Source organism: Schistocerca cancellata, chromosome 5 (assembly GCF_023864275.1).
Source record: "Schistocerca cancellata isolate TAMUIC-IGC-003103 chromosome 5, iqSchCanc2.1, whole genome shotgun sequence".
Lineage (NCBI taxonomy): Eukaryota > Metazoa > Arthropoda > Insecta > Orthoptera > Acrididae > Schistocerca > Schistocerca cancellata.
In genome coordinates, this window is record NC_064630.1 from 502,275,912 (window position 1) to 502,298,769 (window position 22,858).

The 22,858-nt window shown below is 40.1% G+C and overlaps 1 protein-coding gene across 2 annotated transcripts in view; it reads left to right on the forward strand.

Moving 5' to 3' along the window:
• The window catches only part of LOC126188200 (uncharacterized), a 318,265-nt gene that overhangs the window by 21,130 nt on the left and 274,277 nt on the right, over positions 1-22,858 (forward strand). For both annotated transcript variants that reach the window (XM_049929743.1, XM_049929742.1), the window contains exon 2: positions 3,867-4,063. In XM_049929743.1, coding sequence (XP_049785700.1) covers positions 3,867-4,063 — 197 coding nt within the window. The remainder of the gene's footprint in view (positions 1-3,866; positions 4,064-22,858) is intronic.

A 22,858-nucleotide genomic window follows, 5' to 3' on the forward strand; every position in this document is an offset into this window, starting at 1 on the left:
GCTCAGTAGTTCGGTATGGGCTTTTGTTGAAGTTTCGAGAACATACCTTCACCGAGGAGTCAAGCAGTATATTGCTCCCTCCTACGTATATCTCGTTAAGAGACCGTGAGGATAAAATCAGAGACATTGGAGCCCACACAGAGGCAAACGGACAATCTTTCTTTCCACGAACGATACGAGACTGGAATAGAAGGGAGAACAAATTGAGGTACTGAAGGTACCCTCTGCCACACACCGTCAGGTGGCTTGCAGAGTATAGATGTAGATGTAGATATCTATATCTATGAGAATAATGTAGGCCAAGACACTAAATTAAAATCGTATTGGCACTGTTATAATAACCCATGTTTCCTGCTTACAAGACAGCTGTGCTATCCATTATGCCATACTGGCATTACAGATACCACAGCTGCATGCCCAAACCTAGAAAATCTCCCTGACCTGACTTTGAATCTCACTGCTGGTATAAATTTCTATTCATTGCTTTTATTGTCTTCATTATATGTTATTTTGTCACTGAATGATATTTTTCAGTAAGCAGAACCCTACTGTATATTTTGTTATACTTTTGATAGTAATGTAGGAACTGTGAAGTAATGTAGTGCTTTTGCAAGGAATGTAGAAGTTTTAATGTCTGGGAGGACTTCCTGATATGCACAGTATTACATGCATTTTGCTTAGCTGCTGCTGTTGAAGTAGCTACTTCTGGAAATGTCTCCTCAAAAATTAATTGAAACAATATGCAGAATTTAGAGAACTTAGCATTTATAGGGCTTTCCATACATTATTAGTCCACGTTATTTATCCATTGCTGTGGTAAAAGTATGTATTGTATGTTCTGAGGTAATTCTTTTGTAGATCTGCAGTTTTGTGGGTTTTACCAAGTGGGTCTTTCACTTTATTTGGGATAATAATGATCATTGAAAAAGTTCCTCAAAATGTGATAGAAATTATGATGCCAGTGAAATGAAACTTGAATCTCTAACTACTGCAAACAGTTCATACCAACAGCACCAATTGAAAGAATTCACATTTGTACAACACATGAATGGACTGTCTGAACTGTGCAGAAAAGATTACTACTAAGTAACTAGATTCATGTATGTGCATAGACTGAAAAACTTGCCTTGTAGGAATCATAGAATGTGTTAAACACCACCGCCCCCTGACTGTGACGACATAATAAATGTGAAAACACTGCCCCACCAGTAGTACACTAGCAAAAGTCCCCTCAGCTCAAAACCACACAAACAAACTTGAAAACAAAGCCTACTCCAGCAAAACAACCTAATACACAGCAAAAACCACCAAAATTAACTAGTACACTAGCAAAAGCCCCCCCCCCCCAGCTGAAAACCACACAAACAAACTTGAAAACAAAAACAAAACCTACTCCAGCAAAACAACATAATACACAGCAAAAACAATAAAACAGGCTTCAAGAATACAAACCTTTTACCTCGTTGCCATAGATATGTGTGGGAGAGGAGAGAAGACAGTGTGGAAAATGCACTTTTAACACATTTGAGAATCACACTCGTCCCCGTGGAAGTGTGACAGGCTGGGAGTGATGAAAGACACTTTGTAATGACCCCGTTTATTATTGATATAGGAAATAGAACACAAATACAGTGCCCTTGGATGAATGTCCACATGACTAAAGTACAAACAGAAAAGACTTTCCTAGACATTGCCTGAGCTACACCTACATGATGAAGCCCTCGAGTCTTGGTAGGCAATGGGGCAGGAGGAGCTGAGGATGATAGACATTAGGATCCAACCTAGCACTTGGAGTATATCCTTAAGATGGCAGTACTTCCAGGCTCTCGGGCATCAGCAGTTATTGGAGGCGATGGCTTGGACAACAATAGCTGCTGTAGGGAAGACAGTACTTCCAGGATGTTGAGCTTCAGCAGATGGTAGATGTGATGCCCCAGATGACAGTAGCTGCCAGCGAGATGTGTGGCACAGCACATGGGAGCGGCATACGGCAGTCATGTGCAGTGTCAGCTACAGGTGCTCATAGCGAGAGCGATGACTTCGTATGGGAGCTGTTGGTGCGCTGATTTGAGTCGCTGCTATATAACTGCTCTAGCACGATTGAGCAGTGGCCTAAAGAGTCTCCTGTAGAAGGATACACACCTGACACTGTGAGGGAGGGCATGTGATGTAGCATAGGGAAGTAGTGCCCTGCCTACGGCACATTCTGCCGTAACAGGCACACTACCTGTCAGTGAGGTTAGTGCCTCTAGCTGTGGTGACTGTTGGCGGCTTAATTGTAGACAGGTACCTTGCTTCTTCTATTTATAAAGCATCTCCTTAGTGAGGCAGGGGCTGTATCTGGCCCACAAAAATTATAAGTACTTGTGGTGGCTGAAATATGCAGCCCTGCATAAACTTCATTAATGTTTGTTTGTTTGTGTTTTTTTTTATTTTTTTTTTTTATTACTAATATTCTTGCTTTCTATGTCATCTAGCCATAAGAGGCTGACATTTACTTGTACCATCTAGGCTGCTCAGGTCCATTGGTGATTCACATATCAGGTCTCATCAGGTTGCAATGACATCACATATATCATTTACAATCATATTAAATTAATGTAAGGTACCAGTACGCCTTGAAACTGATTTTGGCCTGTTGAATTATGGGTCAACTTTGACGCTACGTAGTCTATAGCTCATTGTTGTGTGTCGAGCTTGCATAGATTTCAAAGACTTATTTTCTGTTTATATAGCAGTTTATTTTTTATCACTGTAAATTAAAATTCTACATAAAGGTTAGAAACGTACAAATTAAATGAAGTTTTCTATAAAAAATATTTTGAACTGTGCCTTTTTTAATCACATTGCAAATCTATGTTCTTGAAAGAAGAAATGCAAACAATAGAATTTCTAACGGGCTGTACATTTTAACTCAGGCTGCGTGGTTTTGTTTATGGATACTACATTCCAGATTGACATTCAGTGCTTCAATAGTGCTTACAATGCCTTCGTCGTACCTGCCTATAAACATCTCTCAGCGATGAAATTTTGCATGATGGATTTGTGTTAGAATATCCAGATCAGTGATACTGCCATCTCATAGCTCTTCGACAATGTTTAGTGGATATGTTTTTATTTAGAAGTTCATCATAAATATGTAGGCCTGCTACATTCAATATTCTCTTACCAATAAAAATTTTGTATGGCTGCTTTTTGGTATCATCTAACCTCTTCATTTCAGGGAAGTAGTATTACTCTCCTTATGACATGCTAACTCGACAATGCATTAGTAAGGAATACATGTCTTGTGTGACTGATATGTTTCCACAATTTCAACATAACAAATTTGATCAGAATTCTTTGCCAGCTAAAACTAAAAGAAGCAGAATTATGCATTTATTGAAACACACACAGGGAGAGGGAGAGGGAGTGGAAGGTTTGGCATTATTATTACATGAAACATGGAAATATTAGCTTACATTTTATGTGTAGGGAGTAATTGTCACTCTGTAACAACAAAAGTTACTCAATTTTTGTGACATTGCACTTCAGTAAGCTGCCAAAGGTTTTATTGTAAACTGTTCTATTTGCACAGAGTGGTACTTTGCTTCCCATTGTGTTTGTTATATAATTATGCTGCATAAAATCTCAAGCTGGCATCGTTAATGTGGGAAGTCTGCAGTGGTGCAATACCAACTGTGTTTGGTTTTAGAGTTAAAAGCTTAAAATTTCTGACTAATATTTTGCCATATTCCTCATTTCATGTAAATGGTGGATTACTAGACTTGAAATTCCTTCTTCACTGAATTGTATGTATGCAGAGTCTTGTTGGATGTATTTTATAGATATTGAAATGTTCTACATTAAAGTGTAATTTGTTCCAGAATTTTGGGCTGAATTCTTCCAGGCAGCTGGCTTGGAACCTGCAGTGGCTGCATCATATGCTAACATCTTCTTTGTTAATAAAATCCAACCATCTCATTTACCTGATATTGATAGAGACGCCTTGAGGGAAATGAATATAACACCAATGGGAGATATTTTGACAATATTGAAATATATTAAAATTTCCTGTCCTTTGGTAAGCATTGTTGCTTAACAATTCCCTGAGATTGTCATTTATGAAATTAAAAGATGGTTTCTATCTTTTATGTCTCATGAACTTAATTGCATAGACATTAATTTTTTCTTAACTTTCACTTTGCACATTTTGTGGTTTCCTATTTGCTTTTAAATGAAATTTTTATTTCTATATTAATGCCGACAGGAGCTGTAAAATATGTAATACAGAAATATATAAAGATTATTATTCACAGTATACGAATACATTACTAAAAGCATCTATGTGACATTAACCACAAACTTCTTACCGAAAAACATAACGTGTCTTTAAACTCAGATATTTTACAGGAATAGATGCCAATGAAGATTTGCATTTGAACTAAGTTATAACCATTCTGAAGCATTATTTGATAAGTATTCAGTTGAGAAAAGGTTATACAATAATCCCAAGCATTCACAAATCGGCGTCAGATCTCTTTCCAGCCATGCAAGTGGGGAAAACAAACTGCAACCTGAATCTAAATAGGCTCATGTCCCATTAGACAGTTGCAAACAGGAGTCATCAGTTTACAAAATGTATGGTATACAGGTTTTGGACACCATGTTGCAACTGAATTTATTTCCATAACTTTGTTACTTGAGGGCATGCCCCCTCTTCGCAGTGATGAAGATAATATATTGTGTGTCCAAGTGCTATAGTTATGGGATGGGAATGGAGCTGCACATTATCCAAACGAATTGCTCAGGAATATGTCAGTCATGGTTTAAATATTGTTGGCCATTATTGTTTCTGTGGTTGGGGGTAATACATGCTAAGCCTATCCTGCGTTCTGGTTACTGATTTGGTTCCTGTGCTGGGGACTGTGTTCCAGCAACCAGCAATGTGTAGTAAGGCAGAAGAATGTAGTGTGTTACAGCAACATGGAATCTTGGTTTAACTGTCTGGATGATGAAGATGGTACAGATCTCTATAAATGTATTTGAATCTCAAGGTGTGGCACATGCCAGTGGAGATGGAGGATGTTGTGGCTAAATATTTGTTATTGAGCAAGGTGTGAGGGCAAGAATATTTGACAGTTGTTTAACAGGCAAAACAAATGGCAAACAGTAAATTCATCTCAGATGCCATAAAAAGAAATCAAAAACTGTATAGTATATTGTTAAGCCTGAATCGGATGCAGAGAAAACTAATCATTTTAACTCTACGTTAGAAATTGATAGAGAAATGGTTACAAAGTGTGAAGAATACACTGGGTGCTTTATAACTTCAAATAAAACAGATGACATCTCTCCTCCTCACATAAATCCCAACATGATGCAGCACAAAATGGACAATTCAGATTTACCTATGCATCCTATGATGAAGTGCCTCACATTATAAAATCCCTAAAACATCTGGAATTTGTACAATGTGATGAAATTCCAGCAAAAATAATAAAGGCAGGATATCATAAAACTGCACCGCATCTTGGCCACATAATAAGTCATCTGATAAGGGTTGCTTCCCCAACAGGCTGGAAGATGTGTAAGTTCGTCTTGAAGATCTAGACTGGTTGAGATAGAAAACTTCTGCCCAGTATCAATTTATCAGTTGTTTTCTGAAATATCTTAGCAAACAGCATGGAATCAATTAGATAATTATTATGAAACTAACAACTTTATTCTAAATAATCAATGTGGACTTAGGTGGGGACAAAGTACTGTGCAAACTATTAATGAGCTAATCACTAAAATAACCAAATGCCCTGCAAGCTGTGCAATCCAGTATCTTTTGTGACCCCTCTAAGCCATTTAACACACAAACTGTAAGCTGCTGCTTCAAAAAATGATTGCTTATGGATTCTATAAAAAAATCTTTAAGTTAGTTCTTATCCTGTCTGAAAAGTAGAAAACAGAGAGTAGTTTTACAACAAAAAGGTGAGGCAGTCTGTGGTAGTTGGAATGAGATACAAGCAGATGTACCAAGGGATTGATGCTAACCCCGAAATTGTTCCCTTATTACATATTGACATGCCATGTAAAATAAACTCAGGAACAATCAAGTATTCTCGCGGATCTATTCAGAACTAGTGCAGAATACCAAACTAACTTTTTAATAACTTTAAACTTGGATAAATAATAGCGCTATGAAGCTTAACCATACACAAACACAAATTGTGCCTTTCATGACCAAACAAATTGCTAAGTATATAAGTAAGTAAAGCTGAGGATTGTTTTGAGTACCAAAGTGCTTTTCTATGTCTGGTCCTGTTGGAGATGGTATGTCTCTGCCTTCCTCTGACCTTTGAACTGACTCACCCAGCCAGTTGTAGGGGAATCTACAGTTTAACACAGATTTTGAACCGGAGTGCAACTCTGCATTTTTCACATTAACAAAAATTGCCAGAGGTGAAAGAAGTGATAAGTGACAGAAAAATCCTAGGATTGACTGGGCATCAAACCTGAGACCTTTCAATTTGTAATCTGGCACTTTACCACTGAGCCATCAATCCACATTCTGGATATAATCACAATGAAATTGTGATGGCAAAGAGCTGATCTCTTCAGACTGTTAAATTTCTTCAGGATATTATAAATAAAAATTTGTCATGATCTGTTAATGTGGATTATTTAATGAAGGGATTAAATAGTTTCATCTGCACAACAAGAGCTCTAAATAATGTAACTAATTTACTACTTACGAAAATAAATTATCATGTACGTTTTATATCAGCTTTAATGCTACCAGGATGACCAATTCTGCCCTCAAATGGCGTGTGCAGGAGGCTGTGGGGACGGGATCTTCTGGTACAATGGCAAATTTGGAGTCAAGTATGCTGCCTCAATAAAACATTCTTTATTATTTAACAATGAAAACAATCAATTTTAACAATATAATGTAATTGGATAGATAAAAAATCTACTGACCGAGCATAATGGAAATATGGAAACACCAAAAACACTACACATTATCGTGCCTAATATGGTGTAGGAAACCCTTTGGCATTTGAACAACTTCCAATCGTCTCTGAATGAATAAATACTAGTCCTGTATGGTTTTCGAGGGAAACTTATACCATTCTTCTTGGAAAATGGTGGAAAGTTCAGGTAATGATGATTGAGGTGGATAGCAATCACATATATTTTGCCACAAAGGCTCAATAATATTGTGATCTGGTGATTGTAGTGGCAAGGGCAGATGCAACAATTCATCCTTATCCTCAAGAAATTCTGGATGTTGGAACTGTGTGAATGGGCTCTGTCATCTTGGATTCCATCTTCAACATTGGGGAACAAATATTGTACCATGATCTGGACCTTATCAGTCAAAATGATCATATAAACCATGGCAGTAATGCAACCTTGCAGAGTAACAATGGGACTTGTGGCATATCATGTTGTGGCTGCCCAAATCATCACCAAACACCCACCAAGTTTCACTTCTTGGAACATAAACTGAGTCAGAAGTTGGGAAAAGTGTGACACAAGACTCACCCAACCAAATGACTTTCTTCCATTGCTCCATAGTACGGACTTTATGGCTTCGCCATCATGTTTTCCCGTTACATGCATTTCCATCACTGATGTGCGGTTTTGGAATTGCAGCTTGCCCTGCAATTCCCTGCTTATGGAGTTCCCTTCGTGTTGTTTTGGTGCTGACAGGTTTCATGAGCATGACATTCAGTTCTGTAGTGACTTTGTCAGCTGTCACCCTCTTATTTGTCTTCACAGTTCTCCTCAGTGACTGTCTGTCATGATCACTCAACACACATCGCATTGTGACTTGGCGGATGATGTTTTCTGCTTTCCCCATATGTGGTATAAATCTTTGATATGACTTGAAACACCAAACATTTCATCTCCCTTGGTTATGGAAGGATCCACCAAATGAGCACCAACAAATTGTCTGCTTTTGAATTCTCTTAGCTGCAACATAATTCACTCACAACTACATGAAACACTGTTCTGACCATGACTGACACTTGCAATGCATTGAGGACATTGCACAGGTGTGCAGATACAACAGAGCAATCTGTAGACATGGCTAGCATCTACATTTATTTTCAATCATGCATTTCTCTTGATAATTCCACATTTTTGTGCAAACCCTGTACCTCTTACAGTAGGTACTGACTATGGCTAGTGGCAGTGAGTGAGTCTGCTAAGGCAGCAGACTGCTGAGACAGTGGCTGGCACTCACAGTGGACTTGCTGACACAAGACAGATTCCCATTCTGCACTGTCTTTTAACATATTTACGTGTTCTTTTTTAATGTACATATGCAGTCATACAGCTGTTTCATTTATGAGCCACCAATGCTTCAATCAAATGATTGAGTATCCCATGTCAGGTGACAGGAAAGATTCTAGCCTGTCCTATAAGACTTACCCAGGAAAGTGAAGCTCGATCTAACCACGCCATGTGCTAAATAACATTAAACTTTGTAAAAGCTACTTTTGAAAAACCTACCACCTCTCCATACACATTTAACATTGGAGTGACTTGCTGGGCAACAAATCAGTAAAAGGACACTGTAACAGCACATTCTTGGTCAAGACAGTGAAATCTATTCAAGTAAATAAGCTGTTAACTGCTAAATAACTTGGAGAGTATACCAAAAGCACTGAGCTGCTCATTGCATTAAATTATAATAAAATGTTTTAGCCCTTCAGGAAATAGTAAAAACTGACACCAAAGAGCCATTGCAGGAATGGGAAGGTGAAGGCATCACAGAAGTAAAGAATATCACGAAGAGTAAAGAGTGAGTCAAAGGACAACAGTTTTTATTCTTACATTCAGTGTATGAACATTGCCTGTGAACATTGCATCAGGCATCATCTGCCTGAAAGTTAGGTCCTAAATTTGTAACATTATACATTACTTTAAGTGTTGTTGCTTCAGTTGTTCCATTATGGTGTGCAAAGGAGAGACTCTGTTTGTAAGACACAGTTCAGCTACATATGAATCAGCTATTCAATTCACATCTCCACCCAAGTGTATTAATTCCTTTCAAAACCATCCGAGTGGATCAAATTATGTCCACATCTTCATGGAAGAGATTAAAACACAAGAGGTAAAGATTAAGCACTGCTTCTCTCAATTTGTGTTAAAGAAGGCATTTAAGGTCACACAGCAGCCTACTTTTGTGAAGTCATTCATCTACATCTACATACATACTCTGCAAACCACACAGTGCATTTTGGAGGGTGCCTTGTACCACTGCTGGTCATTCCCTTTTCTGTCCCACTTGCAAATTGAGCGAGGGAAAAACAACTGTCTTTACTCCTCTATGCGAGTGCTGATTTCTCTTCTCTGGTCTTCATGGCCCTTAAACAACATGTATGTTGATAACACTAGAATTGTTCCAATATCAGTCACAAAAGTCTGATCTCTAAACTTTCTGAATTGTGTTTCGCAAAAAGAATGTCATCTTCCCTCCAGTGATTCCCATTTCAGTTCACAGTGTATTTTCAAAACACTCATGTTTTGATTGGCCCATTTGGTAAAAAATCTATTAGCATGCCTCTCAATTCCTTCTGTGTCTTCCTTTATTCTGATCTGGTGGGGATCCCAAACACTCAAGCCACAGATTTCTCCCATAAACCAAAGTCGATAGGTCCCCCTCCCTACATTCAACCTTATATGCTCTTTCAGTTTCATATTTCTTTCCAGTGCTACACCTAGATATTTAATTTGTTACTTGGCCAAGCAGTACACCACTAATACTGTATTCGAACATTACAGGATTGTTTTTCATACTCATCTCCATGGCCGGCCAAAGTGGCCGTGCGGTTCTAGGCGCTGCAGTCTGGAACCGCGAGACCGCTACGATCGCAGGTTCGAATCCTGCCTCGGGCATGGGTGTGTGTGATGTCCTTAGGTTAGTTAGGTTTAACTAGTTCTAAGTTCTAGGGGACTAATGACCTCAGAAGTTGAGTCCCATAGTGCTCAGAGCCATTTGAACTCATCTCCATTAGCTTGCATTTTTCTATGTTTAGAACAACCTGCCATTCATCACACCACATAAATTTTGTCTATGTCATCTTGTATCCTCCTACAGTCACTCGGTGATGTTGCTTTTCCATACACTACAGATTCGTCAGCAAACAGTCTGATTTCTGCTTGCCTTATCTGTGAGAACGTTTCTGCATATAGAAAACTAGAGCAGCCCTGTTACACTTTGCTGGATCTCTCCTGAGGTACTCTTGTCTCATATGAACACCTGCCATCTGGGAAATGTACTAGATTCTATTACTTAAAAAGCCTTTGAGACATTTGCATATCGGAGAACCTATTCAGTATGCTCCGATCTTCATTAACAGTCTGTAGTGGGTGACCCAAACAAATGCTTTCAGGAACTCCAGGAATATATAATTTCGTTGTTCATCCTTGGGTCACAGGATATCATACAAGAAAAGGGCAAGCTCAGTTTCATATGGACTATACTTTTTAAACCTGTGCTGATTTGTGAATAGAAAATTTTCTGTCCCAAGGAAGTTAATTGTTTTCAGCAAACTTAGAATATGCTCAAAATTCTGCATAAAACTGCCATTAAAGATATTAATCTGTAATATTATGGGTCCATTATTTTACATTTATCATATATATAAGCCATCTGCACTTTTCTCCAGTCACCTGGAACTTTGCATTGGGCAAGAGATTCACAATAACTGCAAGCTAAGTAAGGGAGCAGTGCCAAAGAGTACTCTCTCTTGAGCCAAATTGTAATTCAATCCAGACCGGGCAACTTATTTGCTATGTCTTCCCTCCATGAGGGAGTCTTTGTAATGGTTGAACGATCCAACTACATGAGTGATTTTTAAATGCAGAATTTAAAACTATAGCTTTCTTTTTGCTTCGCCTAGTGTCTCATCAGACTGGTCGATGAGTGACTGAACAGAAGCCTTTGACCCACGTATGCATTTTGCATTGAACGAGGATTTTCTCAGCGAGATCTTTCACTAATGTATGCCAGTGGCTGTTATATGCTTTGAGCATCAATCTTTTTATAGATCTGAGAATTTATACTGACTTTTGCAGTCACGTTTCTGCTTTATTTCTTGAACCGAGAGTGCAACAATCTGTTTCCTCAACATTTTCCAAATTTTGTTATTAAACCACAGTGGGTTTTTTGTGTTTTTCATTCTTACTCTGCACATATTTCTGCAGAATGCAATTTGCAATTGATTTGAATTTTGCCCATAACTCCCCTGTGTTCATCGTATCAGAGCTAAATGATATCCACAAGCCGTGTAAGTAGGGTGCCATCAAGTGCTCATGTGTTTTTGCAGCATAAAATCTCTTCTGTCCTTTCTTGGTGGGTTTGTTAACTTAAATAACCATTGCCACTACAATGACGTGATGATCTTTAATCCCTGTCTCTATACTGACATTGCCGATAAGATCAGGCCTGTTTTTAGCTACAAGGTATACAATATTTCTGTCATGTGTGGTTTGTAGACTGTCTGTGCATACCACCTACTATGAATGTATGGAATCCCAATCTGTATTTGATAGTTTAAATTCACCTCCAACTACTTCCACAGTACTGATCGAAGTTCTTTGAATGATACAACTTTTGCAGCAGAATTGATTGACTGGTAAAAACATCCAATGAGTAACTTGAGGACACTTAGCCCAGTTACTGGCATTCAGATAATTCCCCATTCAGACTCAATTTCAGCTTGATGGACATAATTTTTTTGACTGCATTGAACACTCCCTGTCCTTTGAACTTTCTATTTCGGGTTTCATCCAGCTCTTGGTTCGATGATAATTTGAGCGCAACAGCTTTCCTGGAGGACAGTAAATTCAGAAACTGTGTTCCAAATTCTTCTGCAATTTACTGTTAAAATCTTGACTTTCGGTGCATTTTTAGTTTGTACAAGATCTGATTGCCCTCTCTGCGTATTGACTGGTGAGCATTCTTGTGTACACTACACAAGTACTATCCTAAATGAGCAACTGCTTCCTCTATGTAATGCACATTAGTCATATCAACAGGAATCCTATAACTCTCCACTCGATAAAGCAGTTCCAGAAATCTGCAGCCAAGGCCATCACAGAATCAATGGAGCAGATTGTAAGCTCTGCTTGCATTCTGAGAGCAAAGCAAGTAGCCTTCACCACTTCCGCCAGTCATCTATACACATTAAAGATTGGCTTGGAACCTAAGTTACAGGCATCGTTGTTGGTGACATAAGAAATAACTTATAGATGACAATACTTACACTCTCCATAGCTGCAGACAGTGTGTCCTCCAGATCTCAGATTAAGCTATTCATAGACACAATGATTGCACATTTGACTTCTCTTCAGCCTTGGGCGATATTTTCCTAAAGAGCTCCGCAATACACCTATGGTTGAGTGGACATAAGTTGATACTTTCAGTTGCAGTGGGCAAATCCATGGTCCTACCTCAACCTGTAGTGTAACACTATTTAGTAACATCTCTATGAAAGCACTTCAGTGTTGTCGCAGATCTTTAGATGGCTACTGTTTTTGCCTGCAGCCATAAGGGCGTCACAGAAGGTGTCAGTGATCTTCTTATGTCATTTTAAGTATAACATTGGAACCCATGATTACTAGCAAACACCCACCCCTAGCCGCAGTGCCTGCTCAGATCCTGCTGAAGGAGAAGCAATTGGTCCACTTGTAGGGTGATGGATGAGGCCCGACAGCCAATCCCCATGTGCACCCTCCAGCTTGAATGCTGCGCCTGAAGTGAATGAGATCCCCCACATTGGGTATGTGGGGAGGTGCTGTGGCAGCAGAAGCTATGAGCAAAACTTGGCATTTGAGATGTCCTATGGGACCAAGCAGCTTTCCCTCTGCCTCTCCCATCTTGAGGCAGCACCTGGAGATGAGAAGACTGACTCTAGCCAACAGTGTCATTGGCTGTTTACCAACTGCAGTCTGCTTCTCCTATACACACACACAGCAAGTCATTCCCCTCAGAAATGGAGCACCATGTAATAAAGACCAGTGTTGCCACCAAGACATTGACTGCTGACCAGAGCACAATGAACTGCTCGTTTAAATGTAGCTGCAAACCTGCGCCACTGGCTGAATCAACAGAGTTGTATACCACAGAAACAAAGCAGAACATATTGTCAGGAACAGTAATGCACACTTACTACAGGTGGAAGCACAAAAGCAGTTTTTGGCAAAACTACCTTACGAGCGTCGCCAAGAACTAAGAAAAGGACCCAAACCGACAGGCCAAATAGATGTCCCACAAAACCATCAGATGATGCAACCTTAGTTTTGTCTGCTTAATCAGATTTGACAATGGTATGGACATAAGTGCCTGCCTAAGGGAACCAGTTAGGCCTTCAAGTAGTGCCACTAACCCCACCAGTGCAACCTGCCCCTCTGTCATTACTGTGGATCAGTTGAGTGTGCTATCTAGCCCTCACGCACACTGCTTGATGGGAAGTGGTTGATGACCTGCAGTCGAGTGACCAATTTTTTATCCGAGTTCTCATGCCCGACAGACAAATTCCAAAAAGAAATCTGCCATGATAATGCTCAGTAAGGCAAATTGGACCCTGTACAATCAACTTGATGAGATGCATGTAGTGGGAGTTAAAACTAAATGTAAATAAATTTAATGCATGGCTCATAAATAAGGGAAGAGATGCACCACTATACACTTACATTGGTGGTGACAAATTGTTGGAAACAATAAGCACCGTAAAATATCTAGCAGTAACCATTTGGAGTGATCTTTTATGCGAGGCTGAGATTCACTGGGCAGTCATAAGGAAACTTAGTTCATTCATGCAAGAAATAGTGTACAAAACACTTGTATGACACTCCATTATCAATTTTCAGTCAGGTACCCTTACCATGTTGGATTTACAGAAGAGATAGAGAGAAAAGCCAACAGAAAGTGGTGTGTTTTATCATGTTATAGTTTAGTTGGTGTGAGAGCATTAGAGAAATGCTTAACTACAATGGCAGGCACTACAAGAGATGCGTGGAACTTGACAGAAAAAGTTTATTATTGAAATTCTGAGAGAGTACATTCCAGCAAGAATCAAGTATCATACTACTTCTGGTCAGATAAGTCTTGATGAAGAATCATGATGAGAATATCATAGAAATTAAAGACCAAATGAAGATTAACCGACAATTGTTCGTCCTACACACTGTTTGCAAATGAAATGAGGAAGAAGGAGAAAAGATAGTGACAACAGAGGTACCCTCCACTACACACTGTGAGGTGACTTGTGGAATATATGTGTATATATAGAATAGTGTCCAGGAAACGGTGTTTCATAGTAGCATCATGATCCAACACACTGGTGAAGTATTCATACCACAGTTCTTAGGCAAACTGCAAAGTAGAGTTGAAGATTGTGGAGAATCAGAGGAGATTGTGGTGACATTTGCTAAACACCATAAACTGATCCACTAAAAGTACTGTTGTAATGGAGACCCTCACAATGATTTCAGTCAGAGGAGCCCAGGTGCTGCCATAACGCTAAACGGAAGTCTTCAGAGTAACCAGTGATCATAAGCCAGGCAATGATGGAACATTTCGACAGAGTGGCGGCCACTACCAGCTAGATTTTACCTTCCAGTACCACAGAAATGTCGCTGAGAGGTGCAGTTGGGACTTTAGTTCCACTTGTGACAAATTATATAACTGCTGGTGTTCCATGTGGGAAATTAATTTGGAATTTTCTGCAGCTCGTGACACATCACCTTGTCCCAACAGAGCATTACAGCATGTTGTGGCACTTCACAGTGGGAGGCAAAATAATCATCCCTGGCCTTTTTAACTTCATCTCAGCATGAGTACAATTTTCTGGCTTGTGGAGAAAATCAATTTTAATCCCCCGCTTGAAATCTGAGAAGGGCTGTACGTGTCCGATTTGTTGTTATAATATTGCCCTCACCTGCTGTCTTAGAAATACCTTGGAGTAATGGAGGAGGAATACTATTTGTTACTGTTATATAGTTAATAGCTATGGGAAAGAGAATCACACTTAAAGTCCTATCTGGGTACAAGGATCCAGACAGCTCCTTAATCGTTTTTATTGGGGTTTTTGACGTTGCACTCTACCCTGTGCAGGTATCACCTAATAGTTATATACAGGGTGTTTCACAATGAATATCCTGGTTTTAAGGCTTTGTAGCATTTATTAAGTTCAGTTTACAATTGTGAATAATACATCAAATGAAAGAGCAACTCAAACAGTTCTTCTTACAAGTGTTCAGTGTAAGCACCATTCACCACACAGCACACACAGTTGATTTATGCCCACTTTGCAAATGAAATGTCGCTGCAGAACAACGAAGATTTTCTGGATTGTGTTATCTTCAGTGATGAATCACCACCACACCTAAGTGGAAATGTGAACACACATAATATGCTCTTCTGTGGGAGGACGAGGACAAGGGGGAGGGGGAGGGGGGGTTAGCAAATCGCTACGATATGGTACAATTGCACTGAGACTCTCCTAAATCAAGTGTGTGTGTGTGTGTGTTTTTTTTTTCTTCCCATATTCCAACATAAAATTTGAGCCTTTCTTTTTCAGTGAAGCAAGTGTGTATTATCTTGATGTGCAGAAACTGACTCTGTTCGCAACTGGAAGAAGCTGGTCCACAGAGCTTTATTTGGCAGCAAGGTGATGTGCCACAATACTAGCATAACTCAGTATGTGATTTGTTCAGTTACATTCTGTCTGACCACTGTATTATCGCAAAAGGCTGGATGACAGAGCTTGCTTTGCATATCTCCACATTCATACAATCTGATACCATGCAATTTTGCTTTTGAGGTTTCACAAAAAACACCATTGAAGCAGTTGCAGTAATTACTCTAGACACACTAATCAAGGTTTAGGAGGAATTCACGTATTGACTCGAAGTGTTCCATGCGACTAATGGCGCTCACATTGACCATTTGTAATAAAAACTATTTGAGTTGCTCTTTCATTTGATATATTATTTAAAATTGTAAATTGACTATAATAAATGTTACTAATCCTTAAAAACCCAGATATTCATTTTGAAACACCCTGCATTTTCTTTTTCATCAAGACTTTTTATACTACATGGAGGCTTAGTATCCTCGAGCAACTACATGAATGGGACTTCTAAGGATGTCTTCCCACCTTTATATTGTCCTTACGGCTGGAAATTTAATTGTGTTGCAGAATAGTTGGCCCATTCATGTTCAGTCCAGTGATCAACCAGCTGCATTTAACTGCTATATTGTTTTACAATTAAGTGCCAAAAAAACTGGTATAGGCATGCGTATTCAAATATAGAGATACGTAAACAGGCAGAATACAGTGCTGTGATCGGCAATGCCTATATAAGACAACAAATGACTGACACAGTTGTTAGATTAGTTACTGTTGGTACAATGGCAGGTTTTCAAGATTTAAGTGAGTTTGAACATGGTGTTATAGTCAGCACACAAGCAATGGACACAGCATCTCTGAGGTAGTGACTAAATGGGGATTTTCCCATATGACAATTTCTCGAGTGTATCATGTATATCAGGAATCAGGTAAAACATCAAATCTCTGACATTGCTGCGGCCGGAAAAACATCCTACAAGAACAGGACCAATGACAATTGAAGAGAACCGTTCAACATTACGGAAGTACTCTGAGCTCACTTATTTGTTTCATAGTTTAATTCTTAATTTCTTTGTGTGTTTTTGGGTACTTGCATAGTTTAATTCATAAATTTTGGGCGTATTATAGTATTTGAGAGTTGTAGCATCGCGTTTTAGTACATGAATAGTGTAAATTCGCGTAGTCATCAGTCATCTGTTTTTGTTTTGAATGGCCAGTGTCAGTTGGTCACAGCCAGTGAGCTCCCTGCTGCCGATGGATAAGCAGCAGCCAGCAGCAAGTCATACTCTGAGCTCACTTATTTGTTTCATAGTTTAATTCTTAATTTCTTTGCACGTTTTTGGGTACTTACATAGTTTAAATCATAAATTTTGGGCATATTATAGTATTTGAGAGTTGTAGCATCGCGTATAGTGTAAATTCGCGTAGTCATCGGTCATCTGTTTGTTTTGAACAGCTTGTGAGATAAAAGAGAGGAAAAAAATTGTTAGGGATGAATAGGGAACTGCGCCTGTTGTGTACGGATTCAGAGGAATTGGCCTCCGTCCATAAACAGTTGGAAGCTGTGTTGGCCGTGGTCGACAGGCTCCAGGCTGTTTCCCTCGGCCGCGGTGACATTAGGACACCCAAGGCAATCACTTTGGCGCCTCTGGAACCTGTGGCATTGCCTGGGATCTCTGATGCCACTGCGTCCTCAGATTCGGACGGCCCTTCCGGTCAACACTTGCCTGACGGTGATTGGCGAACCGTGGCAGGGTTGCGAATCTCTGGGCGGAAGGTGAAAGTTGGCCGCAAGGCTGTACCCTTACGCCTCCGTAACAGGTTTGAAGTGCTACCCACTGCTGAAAGTACTTCTGAGCCAGCAAGGGCAGCCTCGCCTGTTGCGGCAGTGGCCTTTTTTCCTGAGAGGCCCAGACAAGCTCAGAGGGCGGGATTGCTTGTCATTGGGAGCTCCAATGTTAGGTGGGTGATGGAGTCACTTAGAGATATGGCAGCTAAGGATGGGAAGAAAGCCAATGTGCACTCCATGTGCATACTGGAGGGAGTCATCCAAGATGTGGGAAGGGTCCTTCCAGATGCCATGAAGGGTACAGGGTGCAGCCAACTGCCGGTGGTGGCTCATGTCAGCACTAATGACATGTGTTGCTATGGATCGGAAGAGATTCTCTCTGGTTTCTGGCGGCTGTCTGAATTGTTGAAGACTGCCAGTCTTGCTAGCGAGGTGAAGGCAGAGCTCACCATCTGCAGCATCGTCGACAGGACCGATCGCGGACCTTTGGTACAGAGCCGAGTGGAGGGTCTGAATCAGAGGCTCAGACGCTTCTGCGACCGTGTAGGCTGCAGATTCCTCGACTTGCACCATAGGGTGGTAGGGTTTCGGGGTCCACTAAATAGGTCAGGTGTCCACTACACACAGGAGGCGGCTACACAGGTAGCAGGGGCTGTGTGGCGTGGACTGGGTGGTTTTTTAGGTTAGACAGTCTTGGGAAAGATCAAACAGGTATCCAGTCTCAAAGGGTATAGGGCAAAGAAACGACAAGAATCGACCAAGCAACAGTTGGTATTGTTGTAGATGTGTTGGAAAAGTACCAGTGCTTCAAGTGCTGATAGAAAGCACTGAAGCTGAAATCGTTATAGGAACAGAAAGCTGGCTAAAGCCGGAGATAAATTCTGCTGAAAATTTTACAGAGGTGCAAACTGTGTTCAGGAAGGATAGATTAAATAAAGTAGGTGGTGGTGTGTTTGTGTCTGTTGGTAGTAGTTTATCTTGTAGTGAAATTGAAATAGATAGTTCCTGCAAATTATTATGGGTAGAGGTTATACTCAACAGCCATACCAAAATAATAATTGGCTCCTTCTACCGACCCCCCCAACTCAGATGATATTACAAATAAGTACCCCACTCATACAGTTATAATTGGCGGAGACTTCAATGTACCCTCGATTTGTTGGCGAAAATACATGTTCAAAGCCGGTGGTAGACAGAAAACATCTTCCGAAATTGTACTAAATGCTTTCTCTGAGAATTACTTTGAACAATTAGTTCATGAGCCCACACGAATTGTAAATGGTTGCGAAAACACACTTGACCTCTTAGCCACAAATAATCCTGATCTAATAGAGAGCGTCACAGTGATTAGTGAACACGAGGTCATTGTAGTGAGGCTCAAAACCATATCAACCAAAACTACTAAAAATAAACTCAAAATATATCTATTTAAAACAGCAGATAAAAATTCACTTGATGCCTTCCTAAGAGAGAGTCTCCATTCCTTCCAAGCTAATTATGTAAGTGTAAACCAGATATGGCTCAAATTCAAAGATACAGTATCGACAGCAACAGATAGATTCATACCGCATAAGTTAATAAGAGACGGGACTGATCCACCAAGGTACACAAAACACGTCAGAACAGCGTTGCAGAAGCAACGAAGAAAGCATGCCAAATTCAGAAGAATGCAAAATCCACAAGACTGGCTAAGTTTCACAGAAGCTCAAAATTTTACTGTGAACGTCAATGCAAGATGCTTTTAATAGTTTCCACAGTGAAATATTGCCTCAAAATATGGTAGAAAACCCAGAGAGAGTCTGGTCGTATGTGAAGTACACCAGTGGCTAAAAACAGTCAATACAGTCACTGCGCAATAGCAATAGAAATGTTACCGATGATGGTGCCACTAAAGCGGGGTTACTAAATACAGTTTTCCATAATTCCTTCATGAAAGAAGATGAAGTAGATATTCCAGAATTCGAAACTAGAACAGCTGGTAGCACAAGTGACTTAAAAGTAGATATCTTAGGTGTTGCGAAGCAACTCAAATCACTTAAGAAAAGGAAGTCTTCCGGTCCAGATGGTATACCAGTCAGGTTCCTCTCAGAGTATGCAGACACAATAGCACCTTTCTTAGCAATCATATACAACCACTAACTTGACGAAAGGTCTGTTCTTAAAAACTGGAAAGTAGCACAGGTCACACCAATATTCAAGAAGGGAAATAGGAGTAACCCATTGAATTACAGACCCATATCACTGACCTCAATTTGCAGTAGGATTTTGGAGCATATACTGTACTCGAACATTATGAATCACCTTGGAGAAAATGACTTATTGATACATAACCAACACGGATTCAGAAAATATCGTTCTTGTGCAACACAGCTAGCTCTTTATTCCCATGAAGTGCTGTTGACAAGGGATCTCAGATCGATTCCATATTCCTAGATTTCCAGAAGGCTTTTGATACCCTTTCTCACAAGCGACTATTAATCAAATTGCGTGCATATGGAGTATCATCTCAGTTGTGTGACTGGATTCATGATTTCCTCTCAGAGAGGTCACAGTTCATAGTGATAGATGGTAAATCATCGAGTAGAACAGAAGTGATATCTGGCGTTCCGCATGGTAGTGTCAAAGGCCAACTGCTGTTCCTGATTTACATAAATGATCTAGGTGATAATCTGAGCAGCCCCCGTAGATTGTTTGCAGATGACGCTGTAATTTACCTTCTAGTAAAATCATCAGATGATCAATTCCAATTGCAAAGTGATCTAGAGAGAATTTCTGTATGGTACAAAAAGTGGCAATTAGCACTAAACAAAGAAAAGTGCAAGGTCATCCACATGGGTACTAAAAGAAATCCGATAAATTTTGGGTAGACAATAAATCGCGCAAATCTAAGGGCTGTCAATTCGACTAAATACCTAGGAATTACAATTATGATCAACTTAAATTGGGAAGATCACATAGATAATATTGTGAGGAAGGTAAAACAAAGACTGCACTTAGTTGGCAGAACACTTAGAAGATGTGACGAACCCACTAAAGAGACAGCCTACATTAAACTTGTCCATCCTCTGCTGGAATATTGCTGTGTGGTATGGGATCCTTACCAGGTAGGATTGGCGGGGGACATCGAAAAAGTGCAAAGAAGGGCAGCTCGTTTCGTGTCATTGCGCAGTAGAGGTGAGTGTGTCACTGATATGATACGCGAGTTGGGGTGGCAGTCACTGAAACAAGGGTGGTTTTCTTTGCGGCAAGATCTATTTACAAAATTTCAATCACCACCTTTCTCTTCGGAATGCCTAAATATTTTGTTGACACCCACCTACGTAGGGAGAAATGATCATCATAATAAAATAAGAGAAATCAGAGCCTGAATGGGAAGATTTAGGTGTTCTTTTTACCCATGTGCTATTAGAGAGTGGAATGGTAGAGGATTAGTACGAAAATGGTTCGATGAACCCTCTGCCAGGCACTTAAGTGTGAATTGCAGTGTAACTATGTAAATGTAGTACAACCCTTCTGCAAATTGCTGCAGATTGCAATGCTTGGCCATCAGCAACTGTCAGAATGTGAACCATTCAATGAAATATCATGGATATGGGCTTTTGGAGCTGAGGGCCCACTCTTGTACCCTTTATGACTGCATGATGCAAAGCTTTACACCTCAATGGGGCCCATCAACACCGACATTGGACTGTTGATGACTGGAAACATGTTGCCTGGTCAGACAAGTCTCGTTTCAAATTGTATCGAGCAGATGGACACATATTAGTATGGAGACGACCTCATGAATCCATGGAATCTACAGGGGAATGTTCAAGTTGGTGGAGACTCTGTAATGGTGTGGGGCATGTACAGTTGGAGTGATATAGGAACCCTGATACGTCTAGATATGACTCTGACAGGTGATACATATGTAAGCATCTTGTCTGGTCACCTGTATCCATTCATGTCCATTGTGCATTTTGACAGACTTGGGCAGTTCCAGCAGGACAATGTGACACCCCACACATTCAGAATTGCTACAGACAGGCTTCAGGAACACTCTCGTGAGTTTAAACACTTCCGCTGGCCACCAATCTCCCCAGACATGAACATCATTGAGCATTTCAGGGATGCCTAGCGATGTGCTGTTCAGAAGAGATCCATCCCCCTCATACTCTTATGGATTTATGGACAGCCGTGCAGGATTCATGGTGTTAGTTCCCTCCAGCATTGCTTCAGACATTAGTCGAGTCCATGCTACGTCATGTTGCGGAACTTCGGCGTGCTTGCGGGGCCCGTACACAATATTAGGCAGGTACCAGGTATACCAGTTTCTTTGGCTCTTCAGTGTAGTTGTTGCTGTTGAATGAAAGTTTTACAACTGACAGCAAACAGTATTTTTTAATGTGTGTGTGTGTGTGTGTGTGTGTGTGTGTGTGTGTGTGTGTGTGTCATAACGATTGCAGGTGGTACTTTTTATGCTTTTCATCTTAGTGCAGAATATTATATAGCTGCCATCAAACCAACCAGCTGCAGATTTGTGGGAATATTTCTGTATTGTTGGGCTTTCAACTATCATCTATTAAACAACATATGAACTAGCCATCTGGTGTGCTACTTTTCTTGGCAATCATTTGATAGGTTCTTGGTGTAGGCAGAAAATTACAGAAATGAGATAGTGAACAGATCCAAATTTTTGAGCAACTTGACTGTTTTGTGGAGATTGTGTACTGTTGGCAGTAACTACTGATGCAGCTGTCTTTCTACCATCATCGCTGATGGCAACAAGTCGTCCAAGTGAGCAGGTGACAAATGATTGAAAACATTATGTTTAAAGTCTGTTATCACATCAGATTTTCAGAGCCCTCCTTAAGATGTTAATGGGCTGCATTGGGTTTCTGAAACATACTCCTCTATGCAGAAAGTAGATTGTATGTCACTGGTAAACCCACTTAATTGCAATGGGAAATGCAGATGGACAATTTTGTTGAGTATGAAGATATCATTCATGGAAAAAGGTTTGTCAGTGACTGAGGAGCTTAATTTGGATATCATCTGCTGCCTACAAGTGGTCAGAAGAAAACCTTCAGAAAAGCTGAAGAAAACTGGGTTTTTATTGACAGCAAAGTCTTGCCTACTTTCAGATGTAAATAATATTGCTATGTGGAAATATCTGCCCTCTTTGCATGATCTTATCCCTGCTGATCCCTACTTGTTTCTGTAGCTGAAATTTCAAGCAATTATTTTCATACATTCTGAGGAAGAGCAAAACCCATCATTGTGTTACGAGGCACTTTGTTTTCCAGGAATGTTTTTAACAGTTACTAGAATATTGGCACAGGTGTGTGAGTGCTGCATGCATGTACTTTCACTGTGTCTTAGAATAATGCAAGTTAGCTTAAATAATGGAAACTCCAGGTAGGAATATCAATGATGTAGGAAAAGGCAGATTGCTACTTACTGTGAA